The sequence below is a fragment of the Accipiter gentilis genome, chromosome 6 (assembly GCF_929443795.1).
Source record: "Accipiter gentilis chromosome 6, bAccGen1.1, whole genome shotgun sequence".
Taxonomy (NCBI): Eukaryota; Metazoa; Chordata; class Aves; order Accipitriformes; family Accipitridae; genus Astur; species Astur gentilis.
The window spans coordinates 3,217,839-3,237,793 of NC_064885.1; the positions used below are offsets into that span (position 1 = coordinate 3,217,839).

A 19,955-nucleotide genomic window follows, 5' to 3' on the forward strand; every position below is an offset into this window, starting at 1 on the left:
GGATTTTTCCTCAGTTGTTTTGAAGTTTAATAGAAATAGAAGTTAATCTTTAAGAGAGTTAGGCTGGTAACGATTGGATGGCCGAGCTTGATAGGTCACGCTGTGTCTGTCTTTTCATTTGCCTAGTAGATGATGTTCTGCTGACTCCGGCTGTTTTTTTGGAAAGCAGAAAAACAATTTGCTTTTCCTTCCCATGAAGTATAACCCTTTGTTTATCCTTGTACTGCTGCAAGTTTCCAAAATGCAGAGACTTGCAAAGAAAAGAAAGGGAGGAAATAGCTCTTTTTTTACGCTGTTTGTCGTATCGGAGAGTAGAGTTTAGTACCGAGTTGAATTGTTGACCTCTGTGGAGGTTATTATTAGAATTGGCTGATTTGTGTGTGGAGCTGTGTCTGATTGACGGAGTCCAGTTCATGGAACGAACTATCTACAGTGGGTTTAGTGAAGAGAGTTGCAGTTTTTCTAAGTAACTTTTTAAATTATTCGATTAATTTTTTATTTGAAGAATAATGCTTTTTGCAGTTCTTCGTTTGCTTCGGTTCACTGAAATAATTGAGAACAGCTCCCTTTTCTGAGCAAGATGTTTCTTTTCGTTATGAGTTGTTGAATTGCTTGGGTTTTGTTGTTACAGTGCATCTGTTGGCTGATACTCCTTTTGTTTTCTGCTGCAAGGATGTTACGAGGTGCTTGCAGAGCTTGGGAAATGCAAGTGACTGATTCTGAAGTCACTGTAGAGATTTGTGTGATGAGGGCTATCATCTGACAGCTTTAAATGCTATATTTTATACAGAAAAGGGAGGAAAAATAAATGAAGTTTGGGGGACCTGACTGTCTTTAGTGACCCAGATAAGAATTGCCGAAGCAGAAGTCAGCATTAAAACCTTACTGGTCCTGATCTATAATGTCATCGGAAGAACACGTTTGTATTTACAACCCAGGGTTGTATTTACAACCTTTTTTTGCTTGCTTTGTTCCTTAAGAGGCTCTGGCTACCCACATTTTATGCACTTCTGGAATGCAATAACAATTGTGGCATCATCTCTTCAGAATTCTTTTTCCTTCCTGAGATCAAGGAGTGATAAGGCCTTACAAAATACTCACTTGGTTTGGCTTTCCTGGCCTGAGATGGATTTAATTGGATGAGTTGCTGCTTTTCTCCTTCCATTGCTTTATAACCTGTGAAATAGCTTGGTATGATCTTTCAAATTTTGCAATACCCTCACTGCTCGGCTCTCAAAAATGAAATAGAGCGCTTTATTTTAGACAGCATGAACAGTATAGCAGCTGTTGCTGCACATGCCCAACAAAATGCCATCAAATGTGTCTTTAAGTGCTGTCAAATGTCAGTGTAAGCTTACACCTATATGCTATAGTTAACACCCTCCCACTCACCTTTTTCACCATTTTGCAAGCACTGAAAATAATGCCATTAAACTTTTAAAAGTCTGTTGTCCTCACTAAATGTTCTGGACTATCTTGGGGCCTGTTTGAAAAGACCCTGATGCTTGCAGAAAGAAGGTGGTGAAGACGTTTGCTTTTTCTCACTGTGGTTGGCAGATCAGTATCAAGAGTCTGACACAAGAGCCTTTGGGGAAATAGAAGCTTAGCTAGCTGTGTCTTGTGTCTTTTTTTTTTTTTTTTTTTTTTTTTTTAGTGTTGCTTCTCAGAATGCAGCATAGGATTTTATGCAATAAATTGCAGTTGTCGGTTATATGTGTTCTTCTAAAATGCTGTTTGCCTGATCTCAGTGCTCCTTCTGCCTGTGATACAGGATCAGCAAACCAGGGCTCCTTCAAATGAGACACACATGTCTATAAGTTTTTAAATGTTTTGTTGCTTGGCCAACCAGGGAGAACATGAATTACTAAATTGTCTATATTAGCCTAAGAACTGATGAAAATTGAGATTAACCATTTGCTTGATGGTCCCCTCCTTCCCCCCATTCTCTTCCCCCTTATGCAATATTTCTTTCATATATATATGTATAAGTTTTACTATACCAGAACGTGTTTACGTCTAGTAAATGGCGTTACGCGTGTGGCTGGCAGTCTTAGTTTACTAGTTCAAGTTTGAACACTCAAGCTTAAATCTTGTTATCAGGGCCCTAATCAGTAGACAGTTTTGTGGCTTCATATGTGTGACTTCGGTATCTGAACTTTCAGACTCTTGCCTTGACAAAGGATCCCACTGAAATCAGCCTGCTGGAATCGTACAGCGTGGACGTTTACAGTGTCAGGGCTGGAATACTAAAGTTCAGATACATCAGTAGGATTTGAGCACTAAATGCAGGCAGGGGTTTACATGTTGATGTAGAAAGAGCAGCCGTCCACCCCAAAGAGCTTAATCTAAAATGATGAAGAACAAAAGAGGGGAAACAGGACATGGAAATAGGATAGTAGTAGCAATTAGGATGAGAGCCACCCTGGTACTTTTAATTGTAGATTACTTAAGCTTTTCATTTATGTTTAAGTGTTATCTAATTGTTTTCAATAGTTTAAAATTCTGTATTTTTAATTGTAATAGTTAATAGTGTGATATTCTTGGTGGTTGTTTTTTGAGGGGATTTTTTGGTTGTGTGTTTTGTTTTTTAACTCAGGCTTTATATTTTAAATTGCATTTAACATGGGCCTAATTCATTTTAAGCCTTGCCATATTTGCATTCACAGCTGTTTTCAGTGGCTTTCTATTATAGGTATTTTCACCTTTTAATCCTCAGAAATAATTCTCTATTTTATGTTCATCTCTATGCATGTGTATATATCTATTTTTAATGATAATATATAGGTAATGAAAAGCAGGTGAACAATGGAAACTTTGCCACTGATTTTAAAGTAATTACAAATTCTCTCACTGTGTAAGCTTAAGTGTGTGCAAAAGTATTTTGAGAGGCTAAGGGCTTGTATATAGAATTATTAAAAACAAAACCAAAAGCACAATACACCCTTTCATACCACAAGAATCTAGAAGAGCTTGAAGTAAACTGAAACTGTTGACCAATGGAAAGACATCAATCAAGTAAAATTAAAATGTGAAGATACAGAACAATCCAGTCAAATATTGCCCACACCCCTCTGTATCAAAATGGCATTAAAATATGCAAACATAAGGAGAAATCAGTATTTACACATAATTAACTGTTAAAATAGCTCATCTAACCACAGCCTTATCTTTAGGAACAAAAATGCAAGCATTTACTGAGTGATATTAGCAATTGAAAGGTTTTTGTTTAGACTTTTTGTTTTCTTGGCAATAAGTAAAATTCTTTGTAAGAAGTCATTAGGATATTTCTTAATGTTGCCTTTTAAAACTTTTCAGGCTGCTATCCTTGTCCAGGGCCAAACATGAATCCCATTGCTCTTGGAAGCCGTTGGCTTGCATATGCAGAAAATAAGGTAAGGAAAGGTTTAATTTCAAAAAATACTTCTCTTTGTTTCTAGATATCCTTCTAGCTTTTGTATATATAGGGGGTGGGGAAAGAAAAGTCTTAGAAAAAAATGTGAAAAAGATGATCTGTAAGAGGACTTGCATAATTATGACCAACCTTATATTTGACCCACACTGGTTGTGTTTTGGTATTCATATATGTCATATATTTACTCTGCATATTTGATTTAAGCTTGTGAACTTGGGGTCATAAATATGTAAGTAGCATAGGCAGAGAAGATGGCTGTCAACGTGTGTTTTCAGTGAGGTTGCTCAATAATTAACCCATTTTGCACTGAAAAAGTTTAAAGCACTTAATTATAGACACCTCTGAAAGGCAGGCAAGTGAGGGTTCTGAAATTCTGTTTGGGGAAACTGAGTCAGGACAGAGGCGGTGAGTTTGTATTAGACAACACAGCAATGCACTTTGCAAATTAGGAAATAGCATTAAAATGACCACTTTTTAACATTGCTGAAATTGTTAAGCTGCAGGGGAAAAAAAAAAAGTTGGATGACTTTTTCTTTTTTCTAGAGGCAAAAGAAGAAAACAGATCCCTAGCAAAATAATTATCACTGTTCTTACCCAGCCCTAGGCCAGAGAAGTGGTTGTGTATTTAAAGCTTGAAGTGTTTGAAAACTTTAAATTCAAGTTCCAATGCCTTATTTTTATTTCAAAGCAGATGTTTTTTCTCCCTTCCACCTGTGACTGGAATAGCTGCTTCTGGAGCTGAACCAGAAATTGTCAGAGACAGACTTTAGAAATGTATTTGTTGCACCTTTTCAAGCACAACTGATTTCTCTCCAAATTCAGGCCTGCCTTTCCTTTAATGCCACGCCTATGTGGTTTTGTAAAACTTAACCAGTCAGCCTGGGATTTAAAAAGTACTGCTGCCAAAAATATAAGCCACTGATCAGCAAAAGAATTATCTCGTGAAAGGAATTTAAACGGCTTGTGTGTTCTCAGGTATATTCATTGTGGACTTCCCCTTTCTCCCTAGTTTAACTATTTTTATTTAGATACTTAAATAAAGCAGGAAAGGAAAGCCTGTAGAAACAAATACAGTGATTTTTAGTTTTCTTTTTGCTAAAGCAGTTAAACAGGCAACATGTTATGTGTACAAGCAACAAATATTTGTAGTTTTTGCCATTTTATTTAGTTAGAAGCACAGATTCTATTGTTGGTTAGGGTTCAAAGGCAAGAACTGCTTTTGTTGGTTGATGGCAGGTAGAAGAGTCTTGTTTTGGTTTATTGGTTTTGAAGGAAGGCAATATAGAGTAAACCCCATGTACATTCCTTTAATCTATTCAACGTAAAGTTTAAAGTAGCTCTTTTCCTTTGTCATTTCTTTGCTTGCTAGTCATAAAAAGCAGGGGAAAGCCACACTCAAGATTCTTAGAATGTCTGATATTTAATGTTACATATACATGGCTAAAGCTTTTGATTATATTTATTTAAATTTATTTGTGGTATTGCTGCCAGACCAAAAATCCCACCATTTCAAAGTTTATGAATTCTTAGTGACTACTCATCTTGTAATTGAAAACTGGAGTTGAGTATGCGACAGTCTGGGTGGCACCCAGAAGATTATAAAAAGGGGTTAAGTGTCTCAGCAGGGCTTTTTGCTATTTGTAGGAAAAAACACACCACTGTACATGATAAATAAGAGCTATGGTAATGGGTTATGGGTTTATGTAGTTTAATAGTAGTTACTCAGTTGCTGTCTTTCTTCTTGTAGCTGATCCGATGCCATCAGTCCCGTGGTGGAGCCTGTGGAGACAACATTCAGTCTTACACTGCCACAGTCATTAGTGCTGCCAAAGTGAGTACATCATCTGCTGCTGGGAGAGGTTATCCTGTAAGATAATTATTAGGTTTCCCTGCTGAATTGTACTGTGTGTCATTCCCCCCCCGCCCCCCCCCCATTCACAAAAGGGGAAAACACAGTAAGAAACATCCTAGCAATAGCACCATGCATATGGTCCTGATCCTGCAAATCTCTGAGTAGCCATTCTTTTCACAAAGTATTCCCGTCCTTCAGAACTGATTTTTTAAAAATTTTATTTGTTACAAACAGCTATTCATATTAGTGACCCCTTGTGTAGGAAAATCATAGTAAAATGTATTTGTATAATGGCTATTCATAATACTACAAGTTTACATGATTAGAAATCAACGTTGTGAATTATTACTCTTTTAGCATAATGAAGACTGACTTTACAAGTGCTTGGTGCTTTTTCGACTCAATCACACTAGTGTTATATGTTTTAATCTCTCTGAAGGATGACAGCGCAGTACTGGAGCTAATTAATTACCTGGCAGCTTTCTTTGAAGGTTAGAGTTTATTAATGACCGTTTACATACAGGTTCCATTGCCTAGTTTTCTTAGTTCAGATGACATTATAATATCCCTCTGTTTTCAGAGAAATATCTGTGTTTTCGTAGTATCAGAAGAAGACCACGGCTTGGAAAAATCTTAAACGAGCCAGAGTATGCAGAACTGTTGTTTTACTATTCCCCCCTCCCCGCTCCTTTCCTTGAGGACTTGCCTGCAACATTTTGCCAAGTAATTTCTTTTTCTCGCACACACACACACATACACAAAGTGAGTTTTGGCATTGTCTGGCAAACTTTGTGCTGATTACAAGCTTTCATTGTAACCACTAGCCTTTTCATTTCTGATATGCACAACAAAACAAACCTAATAATAGGAATTAAATGACAGCACAGCACAGAAAGCTGAGCGTCACTGAAGAAAACAACAGTTATAAGAACCCACAAAGAGAGACATAGAGCATGCCATCTCATGTAAAAACAAAACATAAAAACAAATATATTCCATCAGCATAGCTTTGGACACAATCTCACTGTGGCTGGAGGAGGAGAAAAATCACAGTTTTTTACACTGTTGAGGAGAACTTGAATTGCTGTTCTTCTGAAGACATCTGAAATTTGCTGTTATCTCTTTGCATACTTTCACCATCAGCAAAAAAAAAAAAAAAAAGGGGGTGGGGGAATCTCCCCAAACTCCTTCAATCTTAGTGTCATTAACATGTTTTTTTATAGCACAGTTAAGTTTGAAAAACCAACTGGCTTAGCATGATCAGCCACAGTTATGATCAGAAGTGGTAAAATCTTACCGACGGATCACTGTACTGCCAAAGCCAAGCCTACTCATGACTGAAGAACAGGCCAAAGCTTTCTTAAACCATATAATGATTGTCAAAGCATTCCAGTAGGCATCAAAGACTAAGCGCTATTAGGTTTAATTTTTTGCGGCAGACTAAAAAAAATCTAAAAGAGGAGGACATCTTTTATAGCCCCTACCCCCAAAGACCGTGGATAACTAGGTTTTAAAGCCAGTAAGGACCAAGATGATGACCTTACCTGCTGAGTAGTACTAGTCAAGGATCATAATCTAGAAATTCCCACGTTAAGATGAACATAGGCAAACGCAGAAGTAGTGACGTTGCATCACATGAGTAGATACTGAAGAGAAATATAATCATTTATAATCATAGGAAAGAAGAGATAGTTAGCCTCTGTACAGAGATAAAGTAATAGTGAAAGTTAGGAAAATGGGTAATCGTAAGGGCACAATCTCTACACTACATTATATTTTGCATAGCGCATTGCTCTCAACTGGGTGTTAGATGTTACTGTAATAGACAAGATTAATACTAATATAGTTTTAAATATTTGCATGATTTGGCTCTCGAGCGTATCTCAGCCTTGCTGTATTAATTTGTTATTCGTGTCTGAGTGCGCAACGGTAAATCTGAAATGTTTCATTTATTACTGATTTCATTGAATCTTGGCTTACTATCTAGCAAGTTTTCATCTCTGATAACTGAAATGCTGACTTTCTTGTTGGCAAATACTCCAAATATCTCTTGCTCTTTGTCCATCTCATTACCTCACCATAAACTTTATTCCTTGCTTAAGTAAGTCTTCAATTATAAACCTCTACTGCTGTTATATCTTATCAGCCTGCAGTGGGTTTTAATTCATTTGCTTTGATCAGCAGAAGTATTAGCTTTTTTGAAAGTGGATGTCCTTTTCTGTTCCCTACACTGCTGCTTTTTAGTTCTGTAAAAGTTCTTGTTTTGTCAGATTATCTTGGGTTACAGCCTTTTCTCCATCTGGGTTCCAATTTCTTATTGAAGGAAGTGAAAGAACCTTCATATAAAGGAGAAAGATAAAGCTGAGAGCCAAGAGTCATTTCAACAGGGTCATTTCTGAGAATTACCTTTCAGATCCTCTGTAGAAGATCTCAATGGCAGTACAGAATATTTACTTTAATGGTATTTCCTTTGAGAAATGCTTTTGAACGTCCTGTTAGTGAACAGTGGGTTTGTCCTCGGGGTGATGTACTGCTTCGTACTATACTTGATGCAGCAAATAAATTTCCCCCTTAATCAACTAACTTAGGAGTCAGAAGCTCCCCTGTTAACTGAGAATACTGAGGTCAAAATTGTGGTCATGTTGGAGTGTGGTGTTCACTGGTGCCAAAACTCTTGTTATTCTGGTAACATTATGAAGAATTCCTTTACGTCATTGTCCCATTCGATTTTATTTGTGGAAGGGTTTTATTTTGAAAACTGAACTTTTTCCTGTTTCTCCTTAGATGCATCTTGCAAGACCATTGCTTTTTGCCGTTGCTGGAAAAACACATGTATTTTTTCCAGCTCAATCTCTTGTTGTCATTTCCCCGCATTTGTTTGGTGGCTTTCTGTCTGTTCCTGTTCTAAAAAGCTCTGATAATTTGTCTAATTTGACCAAGCAGAGGATTTTTGGAAATAGAAAATGTGTCAAGATTCCAGTTCAGGTTAATGTTTAGCAAAGATAGAAATTGATGTGTTTGGGAAAATGAAAGTATTGATCCTTATGGGATAAAGATTCTTTTCACTCCAGTTGAACAAACACAGTGGAATGGACGGAGAATATCTTTCAGAATAAAGCCCATTATTACTTAACAGTATTAGTGATGGGGGAATATTCAAGTGCTTGGTTTGAGATAAGCATCTGAATGTGAAATTGCTTGTTATAATTATCCATATCGGTCCATTTTGGATGCAGCAAGGAAGGGGACATAGGAAAAGAGATTCTTATGTCTCCCTTGTTGGTTTTTTTCCTACGTCTTGTTGAAGAGGGGTTTGGTCCCACCATGTCCCCGAGTGAGCCACGTTTCAGCTCATTCTCCCTGCAAGTGGTGCTCTTGCAGACCTTCCCCATCTTAGTGGTCAAACTTGGCATGCCGTTTAAAATGAATTTCCTAATAGGTTTCTTCCCTGTCCTAACCTCCTTTTCAGATTATGCGGCAAGAGCAGGAAAGGGAAACATCTTTGTGAAGCATGAGCATTTCAACATTTAGTTTGAACTTGAATCTATAACTGGTTGTATGTTCATTCGTTCAGACTAACCAGGAGGCTTTCATACTGTTGATTACCAAGGCATATCTTTTTGATACCTCTTTTTGCTTTCTATAGATATTCATTACAAATAAATCACGTAAAATGTATTTATTATGAGAAACAGGAGCAATATATTGGTTTGTCACTAAAAGGATGAAAGACCTTTGTTAGAACAAAATAGGCACTGAATGATGCATTTTAATTTTTTCATCTAATTAAAGTTGTACTTATTTTTCAATTAAATGAGGTATGAGTGCATACATTTATTTTAATTAAATATGTCTTTATATTTGAATGAATGTGAACAGTGTTATTTTTAAGTAGATAGGATACACGTGAGCATACAAATAATTTGTGTTTGCACAATATGCATCATTGCTTACAAAGGAACTGGGTCGAGTGTTTTAATGTTATTTATAAGAAATTTTCACTGAGTGTGCACTGGCAGGTTCCCATCAATGACAAAGGAGCTGGGACAGTGCAAACTTTAACCTATTTCATTTAAAATGTATTTGGTCTGTCAAACGTCTAGCATCAAATTATAAACCAAGTTCTTCTCACCTCATAACTTCTTTAGTTGATTCTTTCTCCATATCTTTTAATCCTATAGTGGTAAAGTGATTTAGCAAAGGCTGCATCTGTTTTCTCTTGTTACCTGATAACTTCTTAATGAGTACTAACAGCTTATGTGAGAGCAAGGTCATTAGCTCTAATGGATGGAGGGGACAGCTGATATGGCATGGGAAAGGTTAAAGATTACCAGAGAAGTTTTTGCAAATATACACATAGCACAAAGAAGTAAGTGCCATAATGGTTTTGCACTGATATTTCTGAGCTAATGGCCTCGGCCGCATCTTCGTACACCTACTACTTCTCAGTAGTCCTGGAGTCACAGCCTACTCTAACATGTAACAGTAATTCATTTTGCTAGATAAGCACGTTAATTTTTTTCTAGAGAGTTATAAATTTATGCTTGGCCCTTCATTATCCAATTTCTCTAGTTATAATAGTAAAGATATTTTCTAAAATATCAGTTACAATTCTTGGTCTTTTAACTTGCATAGGTATTTTGCCATATAGTACTTCTATACCGATTTCTCCTTCCTGCTGCATAAACTACCAGTGCATTTTATACGATTTTAACTATTGGCCAGAAAACTGCCTCGTCAGTTTTTGTAAAGAAAGAGTCTGTTGAAATGCATTCTTGTGATGGCATCGCGTCTATTTTAGGTCTATTCCTCGGATATCATTATCTGCTTTATGTTACGTTTTTCAGTCTTCTGAATTTGCCACTGTTAAAATTTGTTTTAGTCTCATTTGTTGTATCTGAGTATAAAAAGAAATAATAAGAAACAAATGGCAGGATATTACTAAAGACTGTAAACCCCAAAGACATTCCTATGATAAAGGCATGGCTCGATTTTAAGTGGTAGTATCTCCATTAGCATTAATGGGGTAAGTACATCAGCTGAGGCATCTCAGAGGTTAATCAGGCTTCCTGGCTAGATATTGCCATCAATACAGTGTGGCGCCTAATTCTGTTGGCCCTTCAGAGGTTTTCCTGACAACACACTAACAGACTTTGTGTAAGTCATTTCCTATGAATTATTAAAACAAACGTTTGGCTGCTAATTGATGAACACTAATGTGTTTTCTAATCACTGCAGTTTGAGATTTTAGCACTAAACAAAGCAGTTGCAATTGATTTGTGGCTGCTTCTTGGTTTCAGCCTGTGATCTGTACATTTTTTTTCCTTTTCAATTTAGCAGGCAGCTTAGCTTGTCTTTTTAGTTAAGAATTGGCTTGTTACAGTGTCATTCCGTTCTGATCTCTTTTGCTATTTCTTATTTATATTGCATAATAAATCTGCTCAATTCTTTATAGGCAAATAAGGCACAGTCCTTGATTCAAGGAGAAAACATTTAAAGCTGTAGTTTGGGTTGTTTTTCTTTAAATCTGTATCTCTCCTACTGTGTGTACTCTCCCTCTTTCTCCAAATAAAATAAAACAACATAAAACCAATCTTTCGCATCTTTAGATGATAAAAGCTGGTGCAATGAATATGTTTTCAATCCCATGTCTGGAGAACATGCGGACTATGGAAAGGAACGTTATTTGCAATGGGATATGCGTGTACTTTGTACAGAGTTGGCCTTTCTAATACCTTGAGGATGGCATTTTTAATTTTGCTGGGTTTGAGTCCCATATTCAGTTTTAATGCTGCAAAAGGCATAGTTGCTGAGAAACAAATGAGTGTGTCAGTCATATCTTTCAAAGGCCAAACTCCTCGTCTCTTGCACTTGTGGAGAAGACGTAACTATTTCAGCACTAACCATTAGGGGCTATAAGTATTTCTCTGTGTATCACTGCTCTCCACACGCACCCATCTTGGCTTTATCGTTTGATTCATCTACCTTTCCGTGCTCTGTACCTCTTGGAATAAGTTAATAACAAAGTTAAAGAAAGAAAAAACTGTAACATTTAGACAACATTAAAATATTTCTTTTTTTCAGCGGTGTTTTGGAAGCATTTAATTCCAAAATAAAGGTGAATATTTAAAATTGATAGGGTGCTAAATTTTTTCAAGATATTTCCGTTACATACAGCCTTTTGCAGCTTGTGTATCACTTATAAAAACATTTGTTTTGTGTGCTTCTGGTGTGTGCAATCTAGTTATATTACTTATGTTGAGAAAAAATTCAAGATAGATCCACAAAATATCCCTAAACATTATTTATTGGTTCTCTTTCTTTTTATAGACGATAAAGACTGGACTTACAATGGTTGGGAAAGTAGTTACACAGCTAACAGGGACGCTGCCTTCAGGAGCAACTGAAGAAGAAATTTTAGCTCACAGCAACATTCGTCGAAGTCCTCTGGTGCCTGGAATCATCACTATTATTGATACCGAGACAGTTGCAGAAGGGCAGGTAATACAGTTTGCAGAGAAACAGAACGTGCATTCGTTTTCATGAAAATCTCAGTAATGTGTATTTTATGCTTTTGAAAATGAAAAATAGATGAGATTTTTGCTAGTTAAGAAACTTTTAAGACATGTGCAGCTGTGACAAAGTCCTATTTGGGACTGAAATTAAGCCAAAATATATGTTGTCCGTAGAACATATTTATGTGACACTTTGACAAGATCAAGTGTGAAGTGTCACATTTTGTCTCTCTAACACTTGTTCATAATTGACATTGATTTATGCTGATCAGTTGAAATGTATATGTAGTCTGATTATATTTATTAATACATAATGTGGCTGGAAGATGTGATTGTCTAGAAAAAAGGTGAATTGTTGAACTCCAGTGTAAAAAAAGACGATGAGTGAAGTTGGATATTAAGTATAAAAGCTTATAATTTTACATAAATTTCAAAACTAAAATGTAATCGAGCATGATGCTGTTTTCTGAGGCATAAGTACTGTTTTACTAATAACATACAGTACAGTGAGTCAGGCAAAATCATTTATTGAAAAATCCATACCATTATCACACAAACTCTAAATTGGTGTGTTGTAGTGTCTTTATGATGGAGAAAGATATCCATGTCTCTCTTGTTTTTTCTACCAATCATTTAATTTTTAAGTGTCTGGTCCTGGAATCAGTGTATATGCAGGACTCCTACAGACTTCATTATTCTGTAACTATTTTGTAAATTTTTTTTCCTAATGTTCACATTTCTTGAATTTAAAAAAGAAAAAACAATTTTTTTTCATGTTTCCCCCTATCTTTATGATGCTTATTGCAGGTAAGTTAGTAGGGTATTAATGACAAATGAGTAGTCAAGTTATTTTCTTCTCTTACCTCATAGGAAAATAAAATGTTTTACTTGAAAACAAACAAACAAATCTAATTAAAAAACAGTATGCAGTTTGAGCTGTGGTTGTTCCTGAAAATTAGCTTAGAAGTACTTAGCCAAGTGACATTACATTGAAAAGGCATTCTTCATATAACATTAGAGGCCTTTTCCTGCAAAATTAAAATAAAAGAAAAAGGAAAAAAAAAAGGTAGAGTATGGAAAAAAGAACATATATTACTTAAGATCTTAGAGTCTGGTCTTAAAATAAGTTTGTTGACTGTTGGGGTTTCTTTTTATTTCCTGGAAAAAAAGGTCTTTTTGTTCCTTGTATACTGACAAGGAAAGAAAAGAAAAATTTTGCTTCATAAATTTCTCATGAAGCCTTGTTTAATGTGGTCATTATTTCTGATGGGCATTGTCTGTGCTTTGATTCTTCTGCATAGGCCTAGGGAAAAAAAATGATATATCTTAGGTTTTTAAGTCTTGTTATGTATGATTTAGAGGTTTTATGAACTTGTCCTCTGACCTTAACAATAGTAGGGAGCTATCAAGCCTAAAGGGCACTATGGAAAAGTAGTTGTAAAAACGATAACGCTTGCCTTGTCCAAATACTGCTGCTGTAATATAAATAAGCCATCAGTTCTAGTAAAATAATTTTTGTCTTCAGTCTCTAGGGAAGGAGGCTCTAAGTTAGATATCCTAATTGTTTGTATGTCTTGCATTCATATTTTTGTGATCTGAATTTTTAAAATGCTATTAAATTAATAATTTATTTTCAGTGCCGAGACTTACTTTCAGAATTAGCATTATATTTTTTTCCAGGAAAAATAAAATAATCTTTCTTTTGGATTGTTAGGTTTTCATGGTACAGAAGACTTGTTAACAGTCTCTTCTTACTGAAATGCGCATCTAGCAAAAAGAAAGTTGATTAAAAATAAACACACTTTGTACGTGGTCTAAATAAAGACTGTCATTCAACACTGCCCCAGTACAGAACCTTCTAATGTAAGGGGTGTCGCGTGTGCTCACAGTCCCCACTGAGTTCTTGTCCATCGCTCTGGCTGCATTTCCATTGCCAGGTGGAAACGTAAGTTTTTGTGCACACAGCCTCATTTGAACGTGGTAGATTCTGATTTTGGCAGTCGTGTGAATTGACTTGTCCCAAGGAGCCTGGAAGGCATCCTGTGCTTGTGTGCTGGCAGAAGCAGGCAAGCCTGCAAGAACTGACATGCTAGTTTAGATAGCACGTATTTGTACTAGCTGGGTAGTCCTGGCTAGTTTTTATAGCATAACTGACTGAAGCTTCAGTTCAGGAAAGTGTTTTAGCAAGTCTGACCTTTAAAGGACACGAGTAATCTCACGGAACTAAACGTGATTGCTCATATACTTCAATACAAACTCGTAGTTAAGCATCGTGCCGATTTGAAATCTGGATGACTGAGCTACATTTGATTCTTCCTCATTGTATTAATTTCTGAAATTATTTTGCTTTTCTCTGGCAAATTGGTTTGCTGATAGCAGTCATCCAAACTACATTATTACTGATGCTTTGGTTGAAATAGAAGATGCTGTACAGCGCTGGAGAAATGCCTTGTATGGTTTAGTCTCGGTTTTCCTGATGCTGTGTGGCAGTGATTTTTCGAAAGTTATTGGTTTATCGTCCCATTTTTCAGATTCCAGGTGGGAAACAGGAGGTCAGGGTGGGTACAAAGAAACACTTTGCGGCGTTCCAGCTTCCTCCTGTGATAAAGATGCCTGTTTTGGGATATTTCATTTCTGCTGGGTGGGGATGCTGCTGGATGGCTATGCCCAGTACAAGCATCGGTCTTCCTAAACTGACTGGGAAACCACGAGAATTAGTAATGCCTACCAAGTGTTTTCTGGACCGAATTAACAGTTTGAAAGCCTTGCATCCTTTTAATCGGAGATTTGTCTAGCAACTGTGTAAATATATTTGTGTGTGCCCGCGTGGCTTTCAGAGGTTGTCAGGCTAATTGTGAATGAGGGGAGTTTCAGAAGCAGAAAGGAGTTATTTTCTTGTCATCAGCAGACTCCTAATGTAAAAAGAATACCTCACCTCCTTCAGGTCAATAAAATTTCAATCTGCCTGCGCAGCCTAACTAAGAATTTGGGTGTTGTAATGAAATAAAACAATTTCCAAGTAATAAAATACATCTTTAAGATAGCATATAGTAAAAAAAGGAAGAGATCTATTTTAAAAAGAGACAGAAAATGGAAGAAGACAGTAAATTTAAGGCAAGAAGGCATGTTCTTTTGAAGGAGAAATAAGCACTTTTTTCAGTGGGGGAGCAGTTGTGTTGTTTGTCTTGTTTTTAAAATATAAATACATATATAAAGGCTTGCAAAGTAATGATGCGTGTGCTTGCCCATTTACGTTGAGCATAGCAACACAGGTTTTAAAGATGGAGTTTGCTGCTCTCTGCATGTGTACGAACATACAGATTTATTTGCCAGTAGGACGATTAAGGAACATGTTTTGGACATAAGCCAGAAAGACTAACTGCAGGTTTAAGTTTTCACTAATTTTTTATTGTATCTGCCATTTCAAAGATATCCAATATAAAGAATGTGAGATGGAACTCAGTGCATTTCATGACATGTACTGTGCTACCATTGCAGAGGTTGAAATGCTAGCTTACCACTGGAAAATATACAATTAAAGACCAAAGAAATCTTCTAATGTCATCTTGCAGGATTAAATCTGTGGGGAAAATATTTTTAATAAACCGTATGAACGTAGATATTGTAGTAAAGTCTCATACCCAGCAGTTGTTTATATGATAGCTCCTATTTAAAAATTGGTGGTACTTTAAGAAAATTTGAATTATGAAGTAATTAAATAAATGCAACAGAATGTAGAATTATTCAAGTTGGCTGTCATGATATATTTGTAGAGGGAGTAAAAATAATTATTGAGATGCCCAAGTAACATTGTGGTAAACCAAAATATGTTAACAAGGTTGTGTGCTTGTTTAAACTTCCTTCTAATGAAGTGTTAGCAAACTTTTCAGTTAGATGTAATGACTATTTATTTGAATCTGTTAATTAGTTGAAATGGATAAAACTAAAGCTGTACAGATGTCCTCTTTTTCAGTAATTGGAATTCAATGTGTAAGACGTTAGTGGCTTGAGTTTTAAAGAAAAATTATTTTCTTTCGACCTTTGTTTCTGTATTCTTAATTAATTCATCAACTAGGCCACCCACATGTAGTCTGCAATAATGACCTTTCTCAAAAGTCGCCAGTTTTGTGACTGAATGTAAATCTGTTAAACATCTAACATTTAGTTGACAGAGAAATATGTGGTCATTTAAAAATACAAAACTTGATTCTTAGTGCTTTTGATAGAGTGATGTGATTGATGAGATATCATTGTGTTGCCTTCACAGATCGTCCAAAACACATGAAAATATTTGAGGAAATATTTTAAAAATAACTTACAAAAATAAGATAACATGTTGATCTTTTTATGTTTTAAAATGTGATTGGTGCTTTTTTTCTGTTCCCTATTAACTTTTTATTGCATTAAAGAGGAATTTTCAGAAAAAAACTGCAGACTGCTGCAGTTTTGAAAGTTCATTTTCATTTGGTAAGCAGTTGATAACAATTGAACCAAATAAAGATGCTTATCGAGAGCAGGAATTTTTGTGAAACTTCAGTCTAAAGGAAAAAGAAGCTAAAAGAGTAAAGCGTATTCAATAATAAAACTTTAACAACACATGTAATTCCACTGGTCATTAACACCAGTGCTTGTATTTTCAAGAACAGCTTTCAGAAACGCTAATTTGGTGTTCTAATGCTCATATATTTGGCATCAATTTTCTTCACTTTTTATATCTACGTGTATTACAGAAGAATTCTTTTTATATATAAATATAAAAAGAGCAACAGGATTCCCTCAGAGCATAATACTGTCTGCCTTACTTTTATTAAAGGAGATCTGTTTTTTGTCAAGAAGACATTTTTGTCTCAGATAAATGGTTCAGGCTGAGCGCAAGGCTGTTTTGAGTTTATGCTGGATTCTATTAAAAGGAGTGCAGTAGTTAATGCCACAGATTTATCACTTTTAGCCCTTTTCCACTGATGTTTGACCTTAGCTATAAGTTGGGGGAGGCTAATTGGGGGGGTCGGTATGGAGGGGGTTGTTTTTTGTGCATACGTCTTAGGAACTGAAGCGAATGCTGCCCTAACTTCAGCTGTTTAAATCAATGGAGATCTTAATAAGTATACATGCAAAGATCTATATATTTTATAATATTCATATTTATAAATATTGCCAAAACTATTGGTTTTTATGATGATGGGATTGTTCTTTCTTAATTTTATTAAGAGAAGGACCCGCGTGATTAGATTTGTGTCCATTTTTATTTGTGTTACTTTCATGTTTTATTTAAAAACATGTCTCTACTGGGATAAGTGGTGTAATTTGCCTTTAAAGATTAAAATAATTGAAGTCATAATTACTAGTGGCTTCTGTTCAGCAGTATGGAAAATACGACGAATGAATCAAAATACGGCATAGGAGAAAAAAGCTTTGGCTTCAGCTATCTCTTGCCCTCAAAGCAAACACTGTTTTCTGATAGTAAATGTAATGATCCCCTAGGTGTTTTGTCTGCTTCTCTTTTAGAGTAAGATAAAGAGGACTTGATTCATCTTCGATCAACTGCAGTGTTCTGTTGAACTTTAATGGGGCTGGCTTGGGAGAGCTGCAGCGTTGCCTCCTCGTGTCCAGCTACAGATGGTGTTGGCTGGACAGCTTTTTCTAAAATGATGTCGCAGCTCTCTTGATAAGGTACTATTTGGGCATCAGAAAGAGGCTGAGTGCTGGTTTACAAGGCCATCTTGGTAGAAGAGCCTCAGTGGTTTTTTCGTGTCCGTTGTTTTTCTGAAAACGGTGTTTCTGTTTGTAATGGTAGGGAACTCTGCAAGGAAGGTACCGGAGCATCCTTAGGAACCTCAGTGACTGTGCAATTATAAGAGTAATGCTAAGATTTATGAACCTTTTTCAATGAGAGACTTTGTAAGGTCTTTTAATAGTAGGTTAGAGGCCACTACCTTGGAGAAAGAAGCCTAGTTGGGATGAAAAAAATTGCAGCCTTGGGATTCCTGTGGGCTTTGTATGCTCTCTGCATCGGGACTTCCTTCGAGCTTTTTGACAGCACTTGCATGCGTTATTAGGCAATTTGTACCACTGGTTTGACTTCCAAGAAAAATTTCCAACTCTGCTCTTTTCAGTGGTAAGAAACCATAAACTGGCCGAAAGGAACCAGTTGTACAATGTCAGTATTGATTTAATGTGCCATTCGTTAGCCTACGGACATCGTTCTCTCCAGCACCTTTGCACGTAGCGTCTCCCACTTCAGCCTTTGCAAGAAGTGGTTTCGAAACTTGTGAAGCCTGTGTGGCGGAGGCCTCGAATACGTCTTCATTACAATACAGCTCCAGTTTTCACCCTTGCTGCACAAAATCTGTGCTATTTGATCTGTCCAAATTTATAGAAACCCTGTTGTACTGAGGCGGTTATATCCATTTAGAGCTCCAATACAGAAAATTATGTATTCCACTATAAAGCTTCTTGTGTTAATAGCATAATTTTGTCTTAAGTTCTACGCTATGGTGAAAATCATCTTAGGATTTTAAAGCTATGCAAGCTCTAAATTGGCGTGCAAACCAGGCTTTTGTTTTGCGGCAGGTTTGGAAGGGACGTTTCCAAAGAGGGCTCCTCTTTGGTTGATGGTGTAGTTAGGTCAAATGCTGTAATTCCTTTGATTTTCATTCCCCCTCCCGCCCCTTTCCTTTGTAGTGTTGAAATTGTAAAAAGCGACGTATGTTTTCCCCAACTGTCTGCTGCAAAAGTGCAGGGAAAGGACATGACAAATCTTGCAGTGCGGCCTGAAGATTTAAATACAAGTTGGTGATTTAAAAAAAAAAAAAAAAAAAAGTACTTTTTTTCTCTGTTCCACAAGGATTTATTTTTTCATGTTGATTTAAAAAAGAACATTTTTTCAATTTCATCTTACCTTGCACAAGCAAGTGTTGTTTCTGTGTGCATTTCATGAGCAAATATTTCCATTCTGTGGCCACAGTGGGTAGGGAGTGACAGATATCAGATGTCAAGAAAGGAGGTGGTGTGGCACCATCACAACCTGAGTTTCACATTCTCCACTATCCAAGGATTTCCAAATTTTTGAGTAATGAAGGTGCTTTTGGGGTGGGGTGGTTTGGGGTTTTTTTTCACTTTTTTGTTTTTTATTTTATTTTTTTACTTGGCTAATGCAGGAGACTAACGTATTTTAGTATGTGCCTGAAAGCTCTGTATGAGCCAGGCTTGGTGGCAGGCAGGGATCTTCAGCATCCCCAGGCTCACAGTGGCTTTTCGTTCTTTCTTGATGGGATGTTACGCCGATAAGTTGTTCTTCCCAAGCAAGTATTTCTGTCCCAAGCAATGGAATTGTATAACAGCCAAAATAAGGACTGCTTTGCTATACCTGAAAATCAGCTTTTACAGTGAAAAGTGAAGATTTTTTAAAACTCCTTTGAGATTAAACACAAAGGGTATTGTTCCAGGAAGATAATTTTAAGCAGTGATCGGGGAGGGGGGACGACGACACCAAAACATTTCAAAACATGGAATCAGTTAGCATAGCATACAAATAATAGATTTGGGCTTTATTGTATTCTCAGATTGGTATGTCTGAGGTGTTTCCCAATTTGTAATGTGACATTTTTGCTTTGTATCGTATTTCCAGAGGAGAAATATTTAAAGGTCGTCTTACCATCCAGAGTGTTCCTTGTCTGTTGAATAGGGGGTTTATGTTGCGGGGATGGTGACAGGGGTTTATTTATCATTAGTTGTTTGTTTTGTTTGGTTGGGTTTTTGGGGTTTTTCTGTTTTTTTAAAAAGCCATGCTGAATTAATCCAGTTTACAGTCTGTAGAAGATGATGCATGTGAAATATGCTATATAACTGGTTTTAGCAATGATTTAGATACTGTTGAAAACTACACATTTCTAGATTAAATATTTTTGTTTCACAGAGTAGATTTAAAAAAACCTTCTATTTCTTTTGTAAAGCTAGTTTACGGTGTTACTTTATCATTATTGTGTATCTTTAATTAGAGTGAAATGTTTAGGATAAGACCAAGTTACCTAAAAGTGGAAGCTGTGAAAAGATGTATAGGAGTTATTTAGTGCAGTTTATATAGGCTGAGAAAAGAACACTGTTTCTTTGAAAAGCTCTTAGGAAGATCTCCAGACCCTTTGGTTAGTGGTTCTGGAATAAGCACGAAATGCTGACA

General features: G+C 36.3%; 1 protein-coding gene across 8 annotated transcripts in view; it reads left to right on the forward strand.

Moving 5' to 3' along the window:
* The window catches only part of BCAS3 (BCAS3 microtubule associated cell migration factor), a 376,521-nt gene that overhangs the window by 68,598 nt on the left and 287,968 nt on the right, over positions 1-19,955 (forward strand). For all 8 annotated transcript variants that reach the window (XM_049804065.1, XM_049804069.1, XM_049804071.1 and 5 more), the window contains exons 10-12: positions 3,316-3,392; positions 5,160-5,243; positions 11,595-11,765. In XM_049804065.1, the coding sequence (XP_049660022.1) occupies positions 3,316-3,392; positions 5,160-5,243; positions 11,595-11,765 (332 nt within the window). The remainder of the gene's footprint in view (positions 1-3,315; positions 3,393-5,159; positions 5,244-11,594; positions 11,766-19,955) is intronic.